The following is a 20972-nucleotide window of genomic DNA, read 5'->3' as shown; positions in this document are numbered from 1 at the left end:
AGGATGCAAACATAAGAAATTAATCAAGCTGCCCATTAATTTGCTAGTCAAACCTAACCTTTAATTTTGACAGACCAGTAGAAGAAAGCTCAGAAAAGATTCCAGGGCTTTTCTGCTAGGACACACACTATGGGGAAAAGAAGAGCAAGGCAAAGTGACAGCAGTTACATGAAATAACCATTTAGCATTGCTCCTTGTGACTTTCCTTACCTACATTTCTCAAACACTGCACGGTGACAGCAAATCCTTTCGTTCGTGGCAGTAGGTGATATTTGAGCTTGGGCAGGCCTTTGGCTTCAGCCACTTGCATGCTAATTTGGTGCTTCTGTTCTGTGAACCTTGTACCCTCACAATGAATCAGGAACTAAAACAAGAGAGAATTTTGGTTAGAAAGCAGCTCAGGTTTTCTATATATGCCTGACCACAGTCCTCTCTAATTCCCATTAGTATGGCCCAAATGAACACTGCTAGCAAGGACAGGTATAGCCACATACACATGTTGGTAATTTAATTACCCTGGAACAATTAAAAAATGAAAAATATCAAACAAAAAACTCTCAATTGCCCCCACCCATGCAACTTGCCATCCTGTGGTTTGAAGTCTAGGCTTTGGGCTTTAACATCTGCTCTTCTACTGAAGTCTGAATGACTTGATTTCTCTGAATAAGTCACTCTATCTCTGAAGAAAAGATAGAAAACTCAAAAAACATTCTCCTTATTGCAAACCTCTTACTGATGCCGAGGTGCTCCAGTATCTAAAAGTGTCTGAACTGAACACATTTCTAGGAAATGCGTGGTTGGCTCACCTGCTTTCACTATAACATGAGAACCACAAGCAACAGCAGGCTGTAACGTTGATGCCAAAGACTGAGCTGGTAACAAATGTAGGGCTGGAGATGCAAGACAAGAGTAGGTCTCAGTCCCTTATGAGCTACACAGCACAACTGCTCTGACATGAACAATTACAATTTTGCCAGTGGCAGGCAGCGGAGAGCACAGATCTTTGGAGATTTATCACTTGCTCAGCTGCTTTCTGCCAGACCTGAATGCAAACTATCATATCAGAGAGCAGTACCAAATAACATCCGCTAAGTCTCAATAACCCTCAACAAGAATTTAGCCCACAAAGACAGAGAACCTAAAGAAAACTGTCCAAGTAGCCAGCTTCAGATCCAGCCCGTCTCAGAGCATTTTTACTCATATACCAGGAGCATAGTGTTAAACAGTCAGATGAAACATACAGAAACTGGTAAGAAAATCCTCCTAAACCAGCTAGGGTGCTCTGACTTTCTAACTACTGCTGTACCTTTTGAAATTATGTCAACAAATGAGTGCAGATTAAAACACCACACTGGAATAAATCCAGCTGTACACCTGCAACTGGATCTCTATATGTATAGCTCCTCTGCAGTAATACTCCACAGCAGTAAATAAAGAATGGTGGTAATTTGTGGTTACCAATTAGCACTGAACTGCCTATGTTCACAAAAAGGAATTCAACATTTTGTAAGAGTCACAGAGCACTGGCAAATCCCTGTGAGAAAGTGGGATTAGAAACTAAGAATACTCATCTGCTGACAGCCTCCTGCCTAGAAAGCATTTAAGCAGTAATCAAACAGAGCTTAGTTTTGATTGCTTAGGCCTCACTGAAATCAACAATAACCAAGTTCTGTTTCAGAGAAGGAGAGATATAGCATGTACACCTACACTAGGAAACCGCCTCTTAAGCAAACAGTTCTGTAGGCCCTTGTGAGGCTGCTTAAAGTAGCATTTCCCTCTCACCATCAGAACTAGGATTCTTCTGATTACTGAGGAAGGAAAAGATTCAAAAGCTTTCCATTTTCAGACTAGGACAGATTCAACACTTTAAAAAAATAGTGGTGCAAAAAATAACACGTTCTTGTTACTGAAAGGTGACACCACTCCTCTCTGACATAGCCAATGACCCACATGGGCCACTTCTCTGACCAGACACTGCTTTGCAGCTTTCACTTCTACTGGGCCATGTCTGACCTAGCACCTTCACAGGAATGGCAAAATCACAGGGAAATGCAAGGAGAAGAAAACAGCTGATGTGTTTCAAAACAATATTGTCACATGGATCTGTTACACCACCATGAACACCTGCATCTAACCCTCTACAGCTCCTACATTTAGAGGACTGCAAAGATTACTGAGTTAATCGCAGTGTAGGAATTTCCGAGGTAACATCCACAGAGCTCCATACTATAGAGTTAGGAAACAGACAATGCAGACAATTACATAGGAAATTCCAGAGAGAATTCAGCTCTCAGATAATATTCCCCTGATGCTGCCAGGAGGTTCATGAATCAAAGTGCTCAGGAGCAACCTGGTGACTATCACGTCTTGCGTACGCCTTCATCCCCCCAAGCACTACAACACCTCCCACAACACTCATTAGTCATCACTCACCCAAAAGTTTTCAGGGTAGTCCCGGAGGTTCAGCAACTTCTGCATGACTGTTTTCCGATCCTCCTCCCACTTACGCTTGCAGAAGACTATCTCTAGGAAATACCACATCCAGCCAATGATAGGCATGTAGGAGAGCTCCTTCTTCGCCAGCACTTTGGAACTCTGCAAGACGGAGTGAAAGGAAATAAGACAGAATCACACCACTTACTGGGTTTTGTACAGACATGACACATGCCAAGTTAGACATTTACATCTTGATTCACTTTACTGACCTGTCCCAGTTTTAAAACCAGTACAAAAGCAAAACAAAGAAGTTATCCTTGCATGACACAATAGTCAAATCTGATCCCAGTATCTGCATGACAGAAGACTTTTGGTATGAAATATATTTGTGTATGTATGTATGTATGCCAATCCTGCCCAAACCCTGAAACCCAAAACACTAGCCAAATTCCTTCAAATGCAGAGGAATCCATGCAAAAGACTCAAACCACATAAAATTAAATTCTTAACCAGACCCTGTGCAGTGCAGTCTGCCTGTTCCCAAAGCCAGGACACCTCATCATGACAAGAAAACCATTCAGAATGAGAAACAGATTCACAGAGCCTTTGCTGCATAACAGCATATTGATGCATGCACCTGTTTCACACATACTTTACCAATCTTAAACAACACCAGAAACAACAGCAGCAATAAAAATACTTTGTTTCTGTTCAGACTTGTTTATGGAAGGGCAAAAATACACTAGTGAGCTTCTCTTCAGAGCATCCTTCTGGAATAAACTAAGTACTGAATCTGTCTCACAGGTGTGAAAGATGCTGAATGGATTTGTCCAGACTCTCCATAAGAAGTCTATGGCTTTTCAAGCATTTAACTTGTTTCAAATCTCAAATCTAACTCCAGAAGGCCACCGTGCCTTGGTAAGCTGTCTTTCACTTTGCTATTTAGTGAATAAAATGGTACGCCTGCATGTGCATACACAAAAATCATTTCAGCATTCCTGAAAGATGGCGACATTTTCCTAGAAGATAGATGGAGCAATTACAGTCCAGTTTCCATCCCTGGTATCATTATAAGCTGTTCCATGCCAGTGCTCCACAGATGGGTTCCAGGACATTGCATCTGACCAGAAGAAATTATTTACTGATAGAAATTATCAGCAGCAGAAATTATTTCCTTTTGTTTTTTGGTTGCTGTTGTTCATTTGGTTACTAGGAGAAGAGGCTTGACCTAGTTCTTTATCTCAGCTCGATTCTCTCATCTGCTTTCTTTCCTTAAGAAGGAAAATACCTTAAATAATTAAACTATCTAAAAGCTCATAAGAGTGGAAGGCAAGTGCACATAAATAGCTTCACAAGTGGCTGTTATACAGAAGCAGAGCAGAAAAAGACACAAGACAGTTCCATTTCTAAGAATGCAGGAATTACCACTGTCAAACAACTTACCACTTTGCAATGAAGTGCACTCTCTCAACCATTTGGAGAACTTCAGCAATGGCCCTAAGCCGGGACCCCAGGCCCTGCTGTCCCTCAGGGAGCAGCTGAGGCACTCTTTTTGCCATTTCAGTTTCTCCTGGATGTGAATCCCTACTGCATGGCAGCAGCACCAAGCCCAGCCTCCTCTTCCAGCTCCCCAGATTTTCCCTTTTCTCTGTTACTCTTGATACAAGTTATTTTTGTATTTTCCAAATAAATCTAAGCTCTACATTCTGGCATATACTTTTAAAAGAAGTTTCCAGGGAGCACTTTTTGTTATAGGCCACATACAACTTCATTCAAAATGCACACACCAGTCCAGAAGCTCTTTCATTCCTCTCTCCCATGCAAGGCTAAGGAAGACACCTGGGCCTATGATTTGACCCCCCACAAAAAAAACAAACAGCAGATGTAGTGTCTCCAGCTGGTGGAGGAAGGCCAGAACCTTAGGGAACTGCAACCCTCACCTCAGTCCCAAGCAGGCCGGCCTTTCACCTGCAGCCCCAGCTGGAAGGAATCATAGTGGAAGCCACCAATTCTTTAGGAAAACAGCAGCAGTGTCACAGATCAGCCCCAACATCCCACCCCGAAATAAAACAAAACCACCATGCTCTTAAAGTTTCTTTACAGTAGGTGTTCAGTATCACAAGGCATGCCCTAAATGAGCAGCAGCACGCTCTGCATAGGACGCACAAGGCCTCCAGAACAGTGCCAGAGAAGACAAGCTCATCTAACAGTCCTACTCCCAGACTTTAAAACACAGGAATCCTAGCCCAAGAACAAGCTGAAGGAAATACTTCATCACCACCTTTTTTCTAATGCTTTGCATATTTTAAAAAGTGTATGAGTTAAATATGAGGCAGGAGAAATGTTACCAACACTGTTTTCTTTCCCTGGTGAAGGACAGACAGGCCTGACTTGAGCTACGGGGTCGCTGGGCGCAGGTATGACCACAGAAGCAGAGCTGATGTTTGTGTTCTCCCCCAGGGCATACGCCTATTCATTTTGAAATTTAAAAATGCTTGTCAGACACGTGAGTGCACGTCTCCTTAGATGAACATAAAAAGAAACCAAATTACCTTAGGCTGTATTTCGCGCACCCCACCTACTGTCGCAGAAGAAGGCAGGCTGATGACACAGAGCTAATGGGAGGAAGGAAACTCTGCCGTCACTGCACGGGTACGACTCCTCATGTGGGAGGAATACATCAGGCCCCTCAGAAGCTACCGCCTCGCTACAATAACTCGAGCTGCAATCTGTTCGGCTTCAGCTGTCTACACGTGCACAGCTCCTGCCTGAGAAGGCAGGAAGGGAAGAACACAGCTGTAGTTCGCTTCTGTCACTGATTTTTCCTTTACCGGAGAGCTTTGGAAAATACATGACAGTCACCTCTAGTCCTTAAATTCAGCTTGCTCAACAGAATGAATTGAGCACATCATTGTTTTTTTACAAAATGAACACTGCCTTCCTGAAGGAAGTTAAACATTTTCAATGCTCAGAATTGTGTAATTCCAACAGACAACTTACGAAATCATTGCTGGATGGGAATGGCTTATCTACACTAAGAGCGTTTTAATCCAGGTTAATTTCTTTTGACTACATTTGTTCAGATGGGAATACCCATGAAATTTTCCTTGTGTGAATGACTGTACTAACATTGCATAAAAAATAAATGTAAAAAACTCACTTCAGACGTGTTCCCATAGCTTTGCTGTCACAGAAAGAAAATCCTGATTTTTGTCTCCAGCCTCAATTATTCAGCACCTCTTAATCACAGAATGAACAAACTGCACAAAATCAACCTGTAAGCTGAGGATGTCTACCAAAATTTGTTCCTGTTTCAAAACAAATTTATTGCAGCTGCAAACCATTAGCAGCAGCAATTTATCTCAGAAATTACTTGCTCTACGGGCTGCCCTCGACACTGACATACTTTTGGTAATTCTGTTTGCTCTCTTTCACACCCTTTCATATTGTAGTCTCAGGGACATCAAGATGAAAAGACACATTTCTTTAGTGCCTCTAAGCCATGATTCCGTAAATGTAACTAGGCTCCTAATTTTTAATATTTCAATTTGAGGAAAACAAAATAAATTCTATGTTGGGAAAGTAACACAGCAATATTTTAGCAATATTTATGTTAAGATGCTGTATTAAATACAAGTAATAATGTGTTTTTTCTGCCTACATGAACAATCATACAACTCCTATTAATATACTGAAATATACAAATGAATGAGCATTGGGAAGTAATCAGGATTCACATACCTATCAGTTCCAAGCAGTAATCTAGCAGAAGACTCTTCTCACACCTTTTTTTTTTTTTTTTTAAGGCAATGTTCAGTTCTTCCAACAGAAAGCTTCAATATAAATAACTTTTTATTTACATTTTTATTTTTTATTTTTTTTCTGGCATATGGAACAGATAATTAGGGTTTAAAATGATTACATATGCTTAGCATTACCTGTGTTCACTGGAAAACGAACAGATGAACCAGTAGATTTAGCTTTAAAGTGGAGGCAATTTTTGCTCATATAAATATCTTCATCTCAGGAAAAGGGTTACTAAACTGATTAAAAAGCTATTTTAGCACTGCTTCGTTATATCAAGCACTGAACCAGAAGGGTAACAGTGAGTCCCGGCAGGGAGTGTACGAGCATGCTTTTGATTCAAGTCCTGAACAACACCTCGTTCCTCAGAAAATGCCTGTTTCTTAACTGAAAGTTCCTTGTTTCCAGCAGGCCTGTTTTCAAAGGGCTGCTTGGCACACACCTTGAAAAACTTACTGTTACTGATGCGTTTAAATGCCAATACAGGACCTAGGTCAAATATCACAGGCAAGAAAACTGAAGGGTGCAGCACAGCACAGGGACCTGTCAACACAAGGAAGCAAAGCCCAGGCTCACCAGAGTTGGCCCCAGCTATTTCGCCAGCACAGCATGGAAAAGCAGAGCACCCTCAACATCTAATTTCCAGCAACCACCAAAAATCATCTATGGTTTGGTGCCACAAACACGCACCAGCAGCTTCAGCTACATGAAGCCCAACTGCAACTGGCAAGACAATCTATGCCTAGAACAGCTCACAAGAGAGAAAGAGAGCACAGAATTGCTTCTTGATGGCGTTTTCTCCTTTTCCTCTGTCAATGAATAGATCTCTGGCTCTCACTCAGCACTGTCGAGCCGGTACCTCCTAGCATGTTGAATGGGTGCTCCACAAGTATCATAAAGAATCATATCCAAAAGTATGATAAAAATGTAAAAGTAAAATAAATGTCAGAAATGGCAGATTTTTTTTTTACCTACTCCTTCAAAACTCAAAAAAACAAACAAACAACAAAACAACCAAGCACAGCACCACCAAACCCTAGAATTAGTGGCTTCGTTTAACAGAAGTTCAAGGTGTAAAACAGAGTTTGGGCACACACTTACAGTGTCTTTAACAGCATGGCCAACATCTGCCATGGCTGTAGGGTACTGCTGGATATCACAACAAAGCCATTCTGTCCACCTTCTGCAGCTAAACGCAATCAGTTCCTCTCCTTCAGCCATGAATTGTCTTCGTCTTCTCTCTCTTCACCCTCCCCAGTCATCTTTCCTTTCGTTCATAGAAGCAGGTATGGCACGACAGAGAGAAGTGCCTGAAACATGCTGATACCAATCAGACAAGCATCAGAACAGATGCAGAAGATAGGATGGCATGGTCAAAATTTCCCTTTCAAGAGCAGTGAGTACATGATTAGCTTAGTGAGATGTTGATAAATGCCTAAAAAGTTTGCATAGACACTTTGCAGCGTAAAACTAAACCACATTAAATATAAAACGCCATTAGCTCACAAATTCCCCGAGCCACAAATTGCTAGGGTCTCGGACAGCCCTTCAAAATTTCTTTGTATGCTTGCCTTGTTCTTGCAACTCTCTCTCAAACGTTTGCTTCTGGCCTCTGTTCAAGACAGGGCAAGATGAGCCTTCAGCATAATGGCTTTTACATTCTTAATTGTGCTGCCCCACCAAATCCTGCAGTATTGCACAATACAATTGCACAAGAAGCTGGTGTAAGACAGCACAAAGTCATACCAAGCTATACCCTGCACCGCCAGGCATCCATCCACTCCTGTGCTGCACCAAACCAAGCACCAGTATGCCAATACAGTAAATCCCATAAGGAAACAAATCTAGGATGACTGCTGGTGAAGGGGGTGTGGTTTTTTTTTGGTTGTTTGTTTTGATGGCTTATGATGAACCTTGACTGGTTACCCCAACAGGGGAATAAACTGCTTTCCTGTGTTAAGACAACTACGCAAGTAAGAGCACATGGGAACCATTTCCTCCTGGAACAGTTTCTGGAAAGTAAAACCACAGTACATTAATCAAGACCGAAATAGTTTTAAGAAGTAATTACAAAAAGATATATCAGTTCCTAAACGATCCCTAAGATTAGCAAAGATACAAACTGAGTAATAACTCAGCATCCAAAGACAGCAGTGTTTTCAGTTCGCGCAGCAGAGTAATTGTGCAATAGTTAATGTTTTATGCAGTGGCCTTCTTATGTGTAGGGAACAATACACAAAATCAAAACATAATCCCGATTAACTTGGAAAGACTATTAAAAAATAATTAAAGCTAATGAAATTCAATCCAACCACACAACACCAACGTAAAACAAGAGATTTCTGACCCTGTGGGCCCCTGTTAGTTTGTACAGAAACAGCCCTTTAATTTTCCACAATGCTGCTTTCTGAAGAAGCTCCTGACCTTCTACAGTACAGGTTTACCTCGAGAACTGTCATCGTTAGGCCTACAAAATTAGACAGACTATACTAAAGAACCACTGTATAATGATCATATAGAAAGAAGAATGCTTTTGGCACATATACCTGTCTGCCACAAACACATTTCCCTACATCTATTGCTGTCTTTGATGGTATTTTCCAGCTCTGTACTTGAGGCCTAGACATGACAGTAAACTTGTTCCACAGTAATGAGGAGCCAACAGCCATTTCATTGATATGCAGGACCTGCAGTCCTTTGGTTTATTTCCCTCCAGTTTTCAGGTTGTTTTGTTTTTGTTGTTATTGTTCATTTTTGTTGGTGGTGGTGCTTTTTTTTTTCATCTTTGTGGAATTTGTTTGTTTTAAAGCAGATGTTCATGACTTGAATTTGAAAGGCGTTCAAGTAGTGCCTAAATATCCAGCAAATGCAAAGAGCCAAAAGGAAAGGCCACAAGGAGTCATAGGTTCACACAAACTAAATTCGGGACTTTTGACAGCATTCAGTAGCAAGGTTAGAAGAGGATACTATAGAAGACTGCCAAAATGAGGTATTAGTCTGTTTTCTTTGGAGGGTGAAACTGTTTCCTTAGTCTCTTGTCAGCAGAAAATGTCATCAGAATCACAGAACTAAACCAAACCAGCTTAGGAGAGGTGCTAGAATCATCTCCATGAACTAACAGGGGAAACAAGAAAAATTGAAAACAAATGCACACATACTCATAGCTTAACGCAATAGTACATTCAATTGTGGATAACCCATTCTCCCACCCTTTACTAGTTAACACTTGGTTAGTGCTTTCACTTCAGCTGGCAGCCCTTTCATTCTGAGAGACAACATTAACTACATCATTCAAGCTCTAGCTATGGTTTTGGTGGATTTGGAAGACAGCTCTAGAGAAGGCAAACAAATTCTGCAATTTACTTGCAAAGTATCGTGGAGTAGCTCATCCTTCCGCAGCACAATCACCCAAATAGGTACGCAGCAAGCACGCTGAAAGAAACAACTGTAAAACCTCTACAGGCTAAAATACCTCTTTCGTCAGCTGTAACTGCAATACTTTTAACATTTCTATGAATGCCCAAACAACCCTAACCCAGTATTCCACGTAGTTCCACTGCACTGACTTAGGTTCATGTCTCTAAGTCCTGACAACAATTGCATGAAATTTGAACAGAGATCTGTTAACTTGATGTCCCAGTTTGGGCTGGGATAGAGTTAATTTTCTTCACTGTAGCTGGTATGTTGCTCTGTTTTGGATTTAGGACTTGCTGCAGAGCCCTGCTCACACAGAGCCCAGGACTCTTCTGCTCCTGGCACTGCCCAGCCAGTGAGGGAGCTGTGGGTGCACCAGGAGCTGCGGGGGGGGGGGGACACAGCCAGGGCAGCTGTCCAGAGGAATGTCCCACACCATGGGGCACTGTGCTCAGCAGTAACAGCTTGAGGAAAGAAGGAGGGTGGAAGCATGTTCAGAGCCATGGTGTTTGTCTTCCCAAGTAACTGTTACCCATGATGAGCCCTGCTTTGCTGGCAACAGCTGAACGCCTGCCTGCTGATGGGAAGTAGTGAATGAATTCTTTCTTTCGCTTTACCTTTGGCATTGAGTAAAGTGCCTTTTCTCAACCTATGTGCTCTTGCACTTTTACTTTACTTTCACCTTTCTTTGTTCTTACATTGTGTGAGGAGCAAACAAACAGCTGTGTGGTGCTTAGCTGCCTGCTGGGGTTAAACCACAACACTCTCAAAAACACAAAGAATTTATCTGTGTGTGTTTTTTTCCCCACACCCAAGAAGAGGAAGCTTTTTTTAATGCTAATCAAAACTCACCCCAAGGACTCCAAATCTTTCACAGAAGTTCCAACCACAGAGAAAGTCAATTTCGAAGTTGTGATTAAGAATTACAATGGCATTCTCCTTCCCATACTTGTGGTAACTCTCTGGATCAGTGTAGAGGGTGCAGTCTGTGCCCGACCACCATTCCAATAACATCACCATCTCTAAAATAAAGAACAAGACATAAATGAATGCACAGAGCATATGCAAAGCCACAAATTATTAATGCGTTGAAAAGTATCAGTTGCCTCAACACTACAGGGCAAAAAAAGGGTAAGGCAGGGGAGGCAGAGGGGAGAAAGGGAGATAAGGAGATGGCATGGGAGGAGGGAGTAGAACTGTTCTATAGCAATACTGATGGGTTTTACTTATTTGAGAATTACAAATTTAATGTTAAAAATGTATTATCAAGATACATATAAAATTAGCATTTATGGTTTACGATACAACAACATTACGTGAAGAATGAAATAAGCTTATAGGAAAAACAAAGAGGCCTATTTGCACTATGCACTGCTCCTCACACTCCTTCCTAGGAGTTCTGCCAGCTGGAAACCCCTGGAAGCACTGACAACACATCGGGCCTCACTCCACATCAGCACCACTTGGCTCCTGGCTGGCTAGGCTCCAACTGCCGTGCTCTCAGGACGTCTTACGTGCAATATGGGCGACAGCACAGCCTGTGACTGCATTTTGTACTCAGTCAGACCACTCGGGCCAGTAACTTCTAACAGCTGGGACTGTCCAGTACAAGAATCTCTCACGTACACATTTCTCTTGATTTTATGCTATGCTGTCATTGCCCCACAATGAAATGGAGACTGAACTACATCAGATAGTAAAATTCTTGATTTTTCTGTTGAGAGTTACATTACCATTCACTACAGTGCTTTACCAAGCAAATAAGCAAACAAGCAAAAAAGAAGTGCCATCTAAAAGCACGAGTTAAGTGGCAGACAGTTACAAAAGCAGCAATTGTGAGTCAATTAAATGAAAGGCATAAAGAGAGGAACCTCTAAAAACTGCACAATTACAGACCAGAAAGCAGCTTGGACAAGACATCTGGAAGCAGGTCTGCTGCACGTACACCTTATGCATCATCCTTTTAACTTGTCAGGAGTAGCAGTTGCGTGTCCTGCTACAACAGATGCATTTTACATTTGCCAGGAGTGTATCAATCACTCAGAGCAGAGCCAACAGCTCGGACTGGATGAGGAACTGCCATCCCCAGGCTAAAGATAATGGGGGTGGCTGGCAAAGTGTGCAGAGCCAAGAGGAGCTATTAATAGCAAGTACATCTGCACATCCTTTAGTTGATGAAATGATTAAGCAAGGGAGGGATGGGGGCAGGAAGAGGGGGCAACAGGGAAATCCCTGTTAAGTACTCCTAAAACGTTCTGGATTGGCATTCAGATCTGTTTCCAAAATTTAATTCTAATAAACAAACACTAGGAGCTGTAGGGCTGTGAGGGCTCTTCAAAACAGAGCCGTACTTACAAGATGGAGAGCGGTCCCTCAGCAGCCTCCTGGTGACCTTCATACAGTTTTTACCTTCCCATTGGCTTATCCCATTATCAAGCACAGGCAAGAATTAAGTCCCATATTTATTTTGCTCGTAACTATAAGCCTGACCACGAAACTTGTGAACTCAACCTTTATGCAGTAATGTTCCTCTGGTTTGGGGCAAGGAAAGTTGGAGTGACACAGTAAAACCAACAAGCTTGGAGAGCTTTATCTCCAAGGAAATGGGAAAAAAACATCTAAAGGCAATGCCTCTCCTTGAGGAACCCCCTGGGAAGACCTAAGGTGATCACAGGACAAATGAGAGGAGTCTGTGACGATGAAGAAGAGAAGGTGGTAAGGGACATGTTTCCTGACAAAGCTTCCTGACAAAGCTACCATGAAACTTCTGCACGGAAGCAAAGCTCCACTGCAAGGAGCTGTTCTCTGCTCAGAGAAAAGCACCCCCTTCTCAGGGCACATGCCTCTGCAGGAAGGATGAGCCACCTGAGATGCTCTCCTGGCCTCAGGTAAACCCCAGAGCTCCACACATCCTCATGCACCTCAGGGAAGATCAAAACCAAGCTGGCCCTTGAAACACATCTGAAACCCCTTCAGTTTAGGTCCTTCACTGGCCTCAACTACGAGATGACAACAGAGAACAGGCAGGAACAGGTCTTCTACTTTTTTAGTCATCATTAGCTCAGCTAATTGCCTGAAGCTTTTGATGACATCGTGCTGTACGCTGGAGAACACACATTAGTGACATGAATGAATTTCTTCTAACAGTGTTACAGCCAGGCTAATAAACAATCTCTATTGAAATAACATTACTTTAATATGATAAAAACACATTTAAGGTGCAGATAAATGACTAACTTGTCAGTCCTTCTGTTTACTCCTAATCAAAGCAGATAACCACTATGGTGGCAGGCGCACCTATTACTCAATGCCTGCTATTACACATCAAAGCAACGCTCAGAGACACAAGATGCCACGTGTTAGAAGGATATCGCTGGTTGGAAACGGATTTCCCAATGACAGCCAAAGATGCTCACATCCCAGCGAGAGAGAGATGTAGAGATAGGGAAGTGAGGAAGCAGATACATGGCTAAGCTCCAAGACTTGCTCTACGAAGAACTGCCTTGTGACAAACATACACAACATCTTTCCAAGAGCGTAGCTTTCGCTCCCCAAAGCACAGCAAAATTGAACAATAACATCCCACCAATTCGCAAACCTTTACAGAACCTACAATCACATCCTAGGGCAGAACACAACCACCGAAAAAGAAGTTTGCGACAGGTTTCTGCTTGTCTTTTGCTTAGCTAGGAGCCCTAGCTGTGACAGAAAGAATGACTGTCAGACAGGAGTTTCTGTCTTTTGATCTCAACTGCATTAAGTCTCTTGCCTGAAATAAACATGTACAGATGATGATTGTGAGGTCCTCGTGAAGAAAAAGCCAACTCTACCTGAGAACAAAAAACAACAACTTCAAAGTCATCTCCCTTGAAGTGCTTTTCTTTTCCTAAAAATTTGAACAAAATGAATAATACATCAGGAATTTCACTACACAGGTATGCCACATACATAGAGCTCTTCATATTTTCAGTCTCCAGTATATTCCAAAGAAGCACAGACACAAAGATTTCTGCACATACTTGGATCCTGCACGAGCAGGATCACTCGAGCAGGATTTCTGTCTGAATAAACCCTGCAGAAGCCCGTCCCTGCTCCTCACCCCACATGCCCATTTGTTGCTGGCGTGCTCCTGCAGTCACTGCAGGAACACAAAGCGGGCACTGAATGCTTCTGTATTAAATACAGTGAACACCACCCACCAGCCTTTCAGTTTTAAATGCTTCGCTTTCCCTTATCTTTCCCCTCTTTCTTTTCCCTTCTTCCCAGCCTCCCTTCTCTCTGCAGCTCTCAAGCAATGACCAGCAATGGCTCTTGCATCACACCACCAGCTTAAGCTTACTTCCACAACCCGCCACAGAAATTTATTACCAAAACCTTCCTGCGGTGGCCCAACAGCACAAGGTCACTCATGCACATTCTCGTTGCCTCCTCCACAGTGCAGATAACCACTGCAAGCCCCCTCTTTGTACACCAGTCAGGCTGTATAGGGGGGAAAAATATAAAGAACAAAAAATATGTCTTGCTCCCAACCAGGGCTGGTCCAAGATTTCTAGCATAAGGAAGATTTCTAATCTTCCCCACCCCCTTTCATGAGGTTTTGGAGTTAGAATATCATGACTAAGCTGGTAAATTCGCATTCACCCACGTCACGGGGGCTCCTATCTTACAAACCAACTCCTCCACTAACACTTCCCCACAATTAATGCAAAGGAAGGGAGAATAAAAACAAACAAACATGAAATCTCTCACCCCAGGCTGGAAGGGAGTTCCCTTTCAGTAAATTACAGCTAGCTCCAGGAGAGGCTGACTGCAGGGAAAAAGCGTGCCTTCAAATGCCTAACACCGATTCTTTGCCTACCTGAGAATTTCTAGTTTTTCTACCCTGAAAGAAAAAAAAACAACAACCCTCACCCTGCTGTATATAATGGCACCTACCCTTTGTGAGAGCAGACGTCTTCCTGTACCCCTTCGGTGCTCGAATCTGAACTGCCTCAGTGCCTGCACTTCAAGAGCAAGTACCTAAATGGAGAACATCTCCAAGGCTAACTAGTTATGTGAAAAACATTTACCAGAGGAAGGGAAACACGCAGTTTTCTGAGACTTGTCACTTTCCAACTGGATGTTTTGTGAGGGTGAGTCACTGAAACAGTTGAGGCTGTTCTTCTGTCCTTGCATGGATTTTGTTGGTAAATTTCTTCAGCTCACCTAACTGCTGGTGATACTACACTGAAAGCATAGTTATGTAGTGACTCGAAAAGTACGATAAGTACAAAATAAAGTACAAAAAGTAGGCAATGCAAGTACCTAACCTACTGTAAAGGGCAACAGAACCGTTCCTCTTTAAGGCATTAGTCATTTTCTTAACCTACGCCTCATGGCAGCACAAACCGAGAAAATCGACAAGCTCCATTCCTTTATTCTTGTAGGAAGATGTGATAAATGTGTAGTAAACTCCAATACAAATCAAAAGCAAGGCAAGCAGGGCGAGCCACAACCACCATTCTGAGGACCAGACCAGATAAATGGCTGAGTGATGAATCAGTGCACTGCACAAAAGACGGGAAAAAGCATTTCTAAAAAAAGTCATGGCAAAATAAGGCTAAATACTGCCTAAATACTGTCCATGAATGAACGACTTACAAGAATGACTTTCTTCCTTCTCAGATTATCAGACTACACCTACTAGGTGCATCTCAAACATTTTCCATATAACTAATTAAGCCTTCACGTAACTAAGAAAAGCAAGTCTGATATCTTCTCTGGTCCACTCAAAAGCCCTCTGTGTACCACACGATTCATGGAGCACAGGTTCAAAACCCTGGACAATACCTACTAGATCAGCTGCCTAGGAGGTTTTCCAAGAAAATCAAGTACTGACAATTGCAGAGCTCCTGAGACAGGCTACCCCAGTGCTTCAGCATGCATCTAGCCTCACTAGGCAACTGGTTTGGTTGTCTGCTCCAACCCCTGCTGCAGCTACAAGTAATTGTGAAGAAAAACTCGAGGAGAGGAGCTCTGCTGCAAACTTGCACTGCTTAGGAACGTGAAACAATTGGGGGTCAGAGCTGGAATGTTACTACATGTCCACAGGAAGAACTGTAAGTATAGCTTATCATTACAAAAAGCACATACAGATTTTTTGCCCAGCACTGCCTTCCCTTGTCACCCCAAATGAGTGGGAGGACTTTCATGGAGCCCAGCAGGCGAGGAATCAGCTCGACAGCTTCAAGCAGGTTCCCATTCTTTACATGCAGGTGCTCACAGGAGCAGCAACAAGGTGCAACGGAGAAATCTGGTCTGCTCCAAGACAGAGCTCCTGGTCTTCAACCAGCAGTAAAATGTTTAAGTTGAGTGTTTTAAACAGAAGAAGAAACCAAAATCCACATCCTGCTTGCCTTGGCCCCTTACTTACCCCCCCTTAGGCCACCCTAAGCTGGCGATGCTACAACTGTACCTTTGCACTTCTTTTTCTCTCCCCTTGAAGTTGTTTTTCAGCAAGATGGCAGAGAGCACTGGTGGGGAATCATGCACACAAATTTAAAACAATGACAGCAACAAAACCAACCAGCCAACCAACCAGCAACAACATCAAAACTTTCTCTGTTGGCTGCAGGTCTGCTTTTGGAGATTTTTGCCTCAGTCCCCATGGGAGATCCTGTCAGCAACTCCCTTGAATAACACTTCAAGGATGTGCATGGCTGTGCTTTTAGGGCCAGAAATCACCAACAGAGAGAAATCCAGGAATGATGACTTAATTCCCCACCCATCACAATAAATTACTGGATGTGCTTTCAAGGCAAGAGATAAACACAGTCCAGCCCTTTCGTATGTTCAGGCTGAGACCCATTTATTTCAGCATTTGCTTGCAGGAGGTTCTTTTAACACAGTTCTCTTCACCAATCTAATACTCCAACAAAGACCATGTGCTTTTTTTTTTTTTGGGCCACAAATGGCTGTGCTCAGTATAACACGTACAGATCAAAGGAGTTTGTACCAACGAATGGTGAAAGACAACACGCTGCTTGGCAAGTTTCCACGGCACCACCACTTGCTCTGTACGGGCATGAAACCAGGCAGTCGCATCTCTGGCGGATGTGGCTTCTTGTTGCCCATAACACCACCAGCTTTCTTCTATTGTGCACAGGAACACCGGCACAGGAACTGCTCAGCAAATTAAAAGTGGTCACAGGGCACTCACTGCGAGTCACTGTGCAGAGGGAGCACCAACAGTCAGATTTCAACATCTCACTTTAAGCAATTTCCTGTTCGCTTAAACACACAGAAAATAATTCTTTTTTCATGCTGGGTTTTATTATTTTTAAGATGTATCTTAAATTGTATCTTTAATTTAAGAACTATTGCTTTCAGTAAAGCTTCTCACTGTTACGAATGGCACACTGTGACCACCAGGTCTGCGCTTGCCATCAGTGCTCAGCTCTTTGCTGGAATTAGTTACCAGCAGGAGGGAAGTGCCAGCCCGAAACAAAACCAAAGAGCTCCCAACTCCAGCTTTCCAGTGATCCCCAACAAGTTATTTGGGAAGAATTCACTGTTCTTACAGAACAAGGTTAATCGAGAAGAGGAAACAACATACATCTGTCCTGAGTGCACACGCTTTTCTCCCATGTTGGGGGATTTGTATGAGCGACTTACTGATAACTGTGCCCAAGGTTATGAGAGGTACAAAAACGGCCGTGGAGCATGAACCGAGAGCCTGACTCCACGTGTTGATCTTGGCCCACAGATCTCAATGGAATCTAGAAAGAAGTAAAAAAGCCAGGCAACTCCTTCGTGCTGTTTTTATACCAGTCTCCTGCTTGGGCTCCACAAGAGCCTGCCTGTCTGAGAGCTAACAGGGAAGCCACCCTCAGTGCCTCCCAGAAAGCTGCAGCTCCACACCTCACCTCTAAATCTATCAGAGTAATGTCTACACGCTCCGGTCAGCATTAACTCTTCATTGTTTGAGAGTTGTACGGAGGATCACTGCTTCCTCTCAAAGAAAAGCTAGTCTGTGATATGCCCAAATCATTCAGAAGATAGCTGGAAAGGATGCTTATGAAGTTATGACTTCTGTCACCTCCGTAATTCCTGCATACTCCCAACTAACATCACAGACCCACTGATGATTCCCCTCCCTCCTCTGTCCTGCACCCCCAGCTCTCCCCACATCCACAGGAACCAGCCCTCTCTCCTCCTCACTCTCAGGCTAGTGGGTGAATAGAGAAATTGCCCTTCAATTAACTGTTCTCAATTTGAACCTAACCTAAAGATTGTGATTTCTCTTTCAGGCTTGAAGAAGGGTTCCTGCATACAAATCCTTTCCAGTTTTCCAGGCATGCCAACTGGTCTAACAAGAAGAATTACTGCTGACTGCAGATGTCGGATCATTTACGTTATCCACTTTGCTTAATCCCAGCTATGCCAATCAGACAACATAGAGCCAAACAGAAAAAAAAAAAACAGACACACTGCAGCCTCCTGCTATCTGTGAAACGATGAGATAAAGTGTTAAAGCATCTCCAGTCCTGCAGATTGTTCCCCTGGCATCTCTGCAACACAAGCTAATGGTTCCCTTGGAAGGGGGCAAGGCTCCACAACTCAATTGTTAAACCCCCCAGGACCTGCTTTGACCACCAGGCCATCTGATAAGCTCAGCACGCTTTACCAGAGCTCTTGTTTGTGGCCTCACTAAAGCCAGACTTCTCATGCAGGTTTTACTGTAATGTGCTCCTGAAAGAAACAATTATTCTCCAAGCAATGCCATCAAGAGAACTGATGCCTCGTAACTAGTGCCCAGTTGCAAAATCTGACCTGCTCCATCTCTGCTTCAGCTCCTGTACAATTCAGGTGCTCCCTCAGCCCCGTGAGGGAATGGCACACATGATCCAAGACAAGGAAGGTACATAAGGTGTATCGGGAAAAGTTTTGCCCTGTCTTTACTAGAAGGAAACAGCTTATCAGTGAGCAGCACTTGAGGTCAGATTTCACTGACTATTAGGTTATGCTTTTTCTTATCGGTGTTTGACGTATTCAAAGCAAGAAATACAGCTCGTTCACCTGTGCAAGCACTGACACACACAGACTTGAGTGCTGAGACAGGAAACATGAGAAGGGAAGGTCAGGAACAACCCAAAGGATGTTAAATGTTTTGCAATGATCAGTAATACAGAGCTTGATAGCCCTTATCAGTTAGGCTTACACCACAGCGACCACTTGATAAAAAAGATAAGCAGACAACACTTAGACTTTCACACACCCTGGGACAAAGCAAAACAGCACCCAACCCCTCAGGTACCCCCCTCCGGGCATGCTGTGACTGTGTATGGCCCTGCCTTGTGACTTATCCAGGAGGCTGCATGCCAGGACTAACCTCTGGATCCCGCTGAAAGCTCTTGCAACAACGACGGCTTGGATGAGCAGTACTTACAAGGTTACTCCCATTCTGATCTTGCTGGTTTGGGTGGCATAATACTGTCTAAGTCACAAAACAGAAGTTTAAAGGAGAGCGGTGTGACCTATAAGACTAAGGAAGTGCCATCTTAAATTGACACACTCAAAAACTAAATCCAAGAATTGGATTTACAATTACGGTTACAAACTTGCTCCCAAACTTTTATAAAACACCAAATGCATGGACAAGTACTTGCCATCAGGCATTTGAATCTTTAATGTTTCTTTTTGAGCTTTTTCTTGAGACCAGAGGGCTAGGAGCTACTTGATTTGAATAAAAGTCAAGAATCTGGCATAATTTAATCTTTCAGAAAAAACTTCAGCTATTTACAAGGCTTACAACATGTACAAACAGGGTAAAAGAAAGCATGAATGATTAAAAAAACAAAAACAAAAACAAAAAAAAACCCACACACAAAAAAAAATACAGCACTGAAAACTGAAGCAGCTCTAAAGCAGCTCTAAAGGAGACCTGCCCTAAAAAGTACAACTATATGTTGTCTTTTGGTCAATCTGGAAAAGAAAGATCTCCTTTTTTTTCTCACTTCTGCAGACTAAGGTATTCGATGCAAATTAATAAATGTTGTGGGTGATGCAAAGTCAGAACACATTTTACGCATCAGATGACCTTGAGAGGTAAGGTAACAGAAATGAGATTAATTTTGATAGGACAAGCCCTGCAGAACTAATAAAATAGAGCCTCATAATTTAGAAATGACAGAGGAGAGAAGTATCTGGGAACATTAGCTTGCCAGTTAATGTTTCTGGTCTACTTGTATTATTCAGGTCTACAAAGGAAAAGGCTGACATTAGGGTGCCCCCCGCCCCCCCCCCCCCACATTCCCCCAAATATTGGGGGTGGAAAAATACACAAATATAAAGCTGTGGCAGGTTAGGAGAGACACAAGAACAACTGTGTAAAATGACCAAAACCTCAAGTATCTGTATATTCTCAAACTTCTTCTAATTCCTTTAATAGATGACAGATTTAGAAACTGGACAAGATTCATATTAAACTGAGTGCATTATACTGCTGCTAGAAAAAGCATGAATTTATTTCAAAACTCTCTTCTAGTCCTATTTCCTGCCACTAGGAAAAAGAAAATAAAAATAAAGTAGCCCGGCCCAAAGGAGTTCTCAGCCAAAAATCAACTTTCAGGGGCCAGGATCTCAAAATCTGAGCACGCACAAAAGCAAACATGAACCGAGTTAATAGATGCCTTAGTCTTCTCTTGTATTTATTCAATCAGAGTTGAATTCTTTGACATAATGAATCATTAGCACTTCCCTAATTACAGGGCTATTGGCAGTATCCATACTTAGGACTCAGAACAGCTCCCACGCTCGTGACTTTTTGTCTTTGCTACATGCATTGCTTGCGTGTACTAACTACATCATCTGAAGATGAGAAAAGTTATTTGACTCAAGTGAATCAAGTTCAATGCAAATCCTAAGGAAGGAAAGCTATTCTCACCCAATGCCTCTCCTTCCTGCATATTATCCTTACAGAAGTCTTCATTTCTATGTGGACCAGGTTTGTCCTCTCTAAGTTTCAAATCAAACAAAAATTTGGACTTTGGGAAGAAAGCAGTTCAGAACAAAGTGGCACATCAAGAGAGAAAATCCCATTGTTTTCTTTGCTCTAGATCCACGTTTTCCACATGTTCAACCTCCACTTTCAGTTACTAATGAAAAGGAACCAACCTCAGAGAGCACACTGACTGATCATTTAAAAGAGAATACCAGTTGCCATAGGAAGTAGCAGGAATTGGGGAAAAAAGTGAATTTGATTAAGAAACTGAGCAAAAGGGTATTTAAAACCTAGAAAAAATCTGTAGTGTTTTTAAGTAAATCCTCCTTTTACTAAG

General features: G+C 42.6%; 1 protein-coding gene across 2 annotated transcripts in view; it reads right to left on the bottom strand.

The window, feature by feature from the left end:
• Positions 1-20972, bottom strand: part of AGPAT4 (1-acylglycerol-3-phosphate O-acyltransferase 4) — a 75850-nt gene that overhangs the window by 22203 nt on the left and 32675 nt on the right. For both annotated transcript variants that reach the window (XM_032184747.1, XM_032184748.1), the window contains 3 exons: positions 10507-10676; positions 2434-2595; positions 211-364 (listed from right to left, as the gene is read on the bottom strand). In XM_032184747.1, the coding sequence (XP_032040638.1) occupies positions 211-364; positions 2434-2595; positions 10507-10676 (486 nt within the window). The remainder of the gene's footprint in view (positions 1-210; positions 365-2433; positions 2596-10506; positions 10677-20972) is intronic.

This window comes from Aythya fuligula, chromosome 3 (genome assembly GCF_009819795.1).
Source record: "Aythya fuligula isolate bAytFul2 chromosome 3, bAytFul2.pri, whole genome shotgun sequence".
Taxonomy (NCBI): domain Eukaryota; kingdom Metazoa; phylum Chordata; class Aves; order Anseriformes; family Anatidae; genus Aythya; species Aythya fuligula.
The sequence above is the reverse complement of the archived record's forward strand: the minus strand, read 5'-3'. Positions and strand labels throughout refer to the sequence as shown.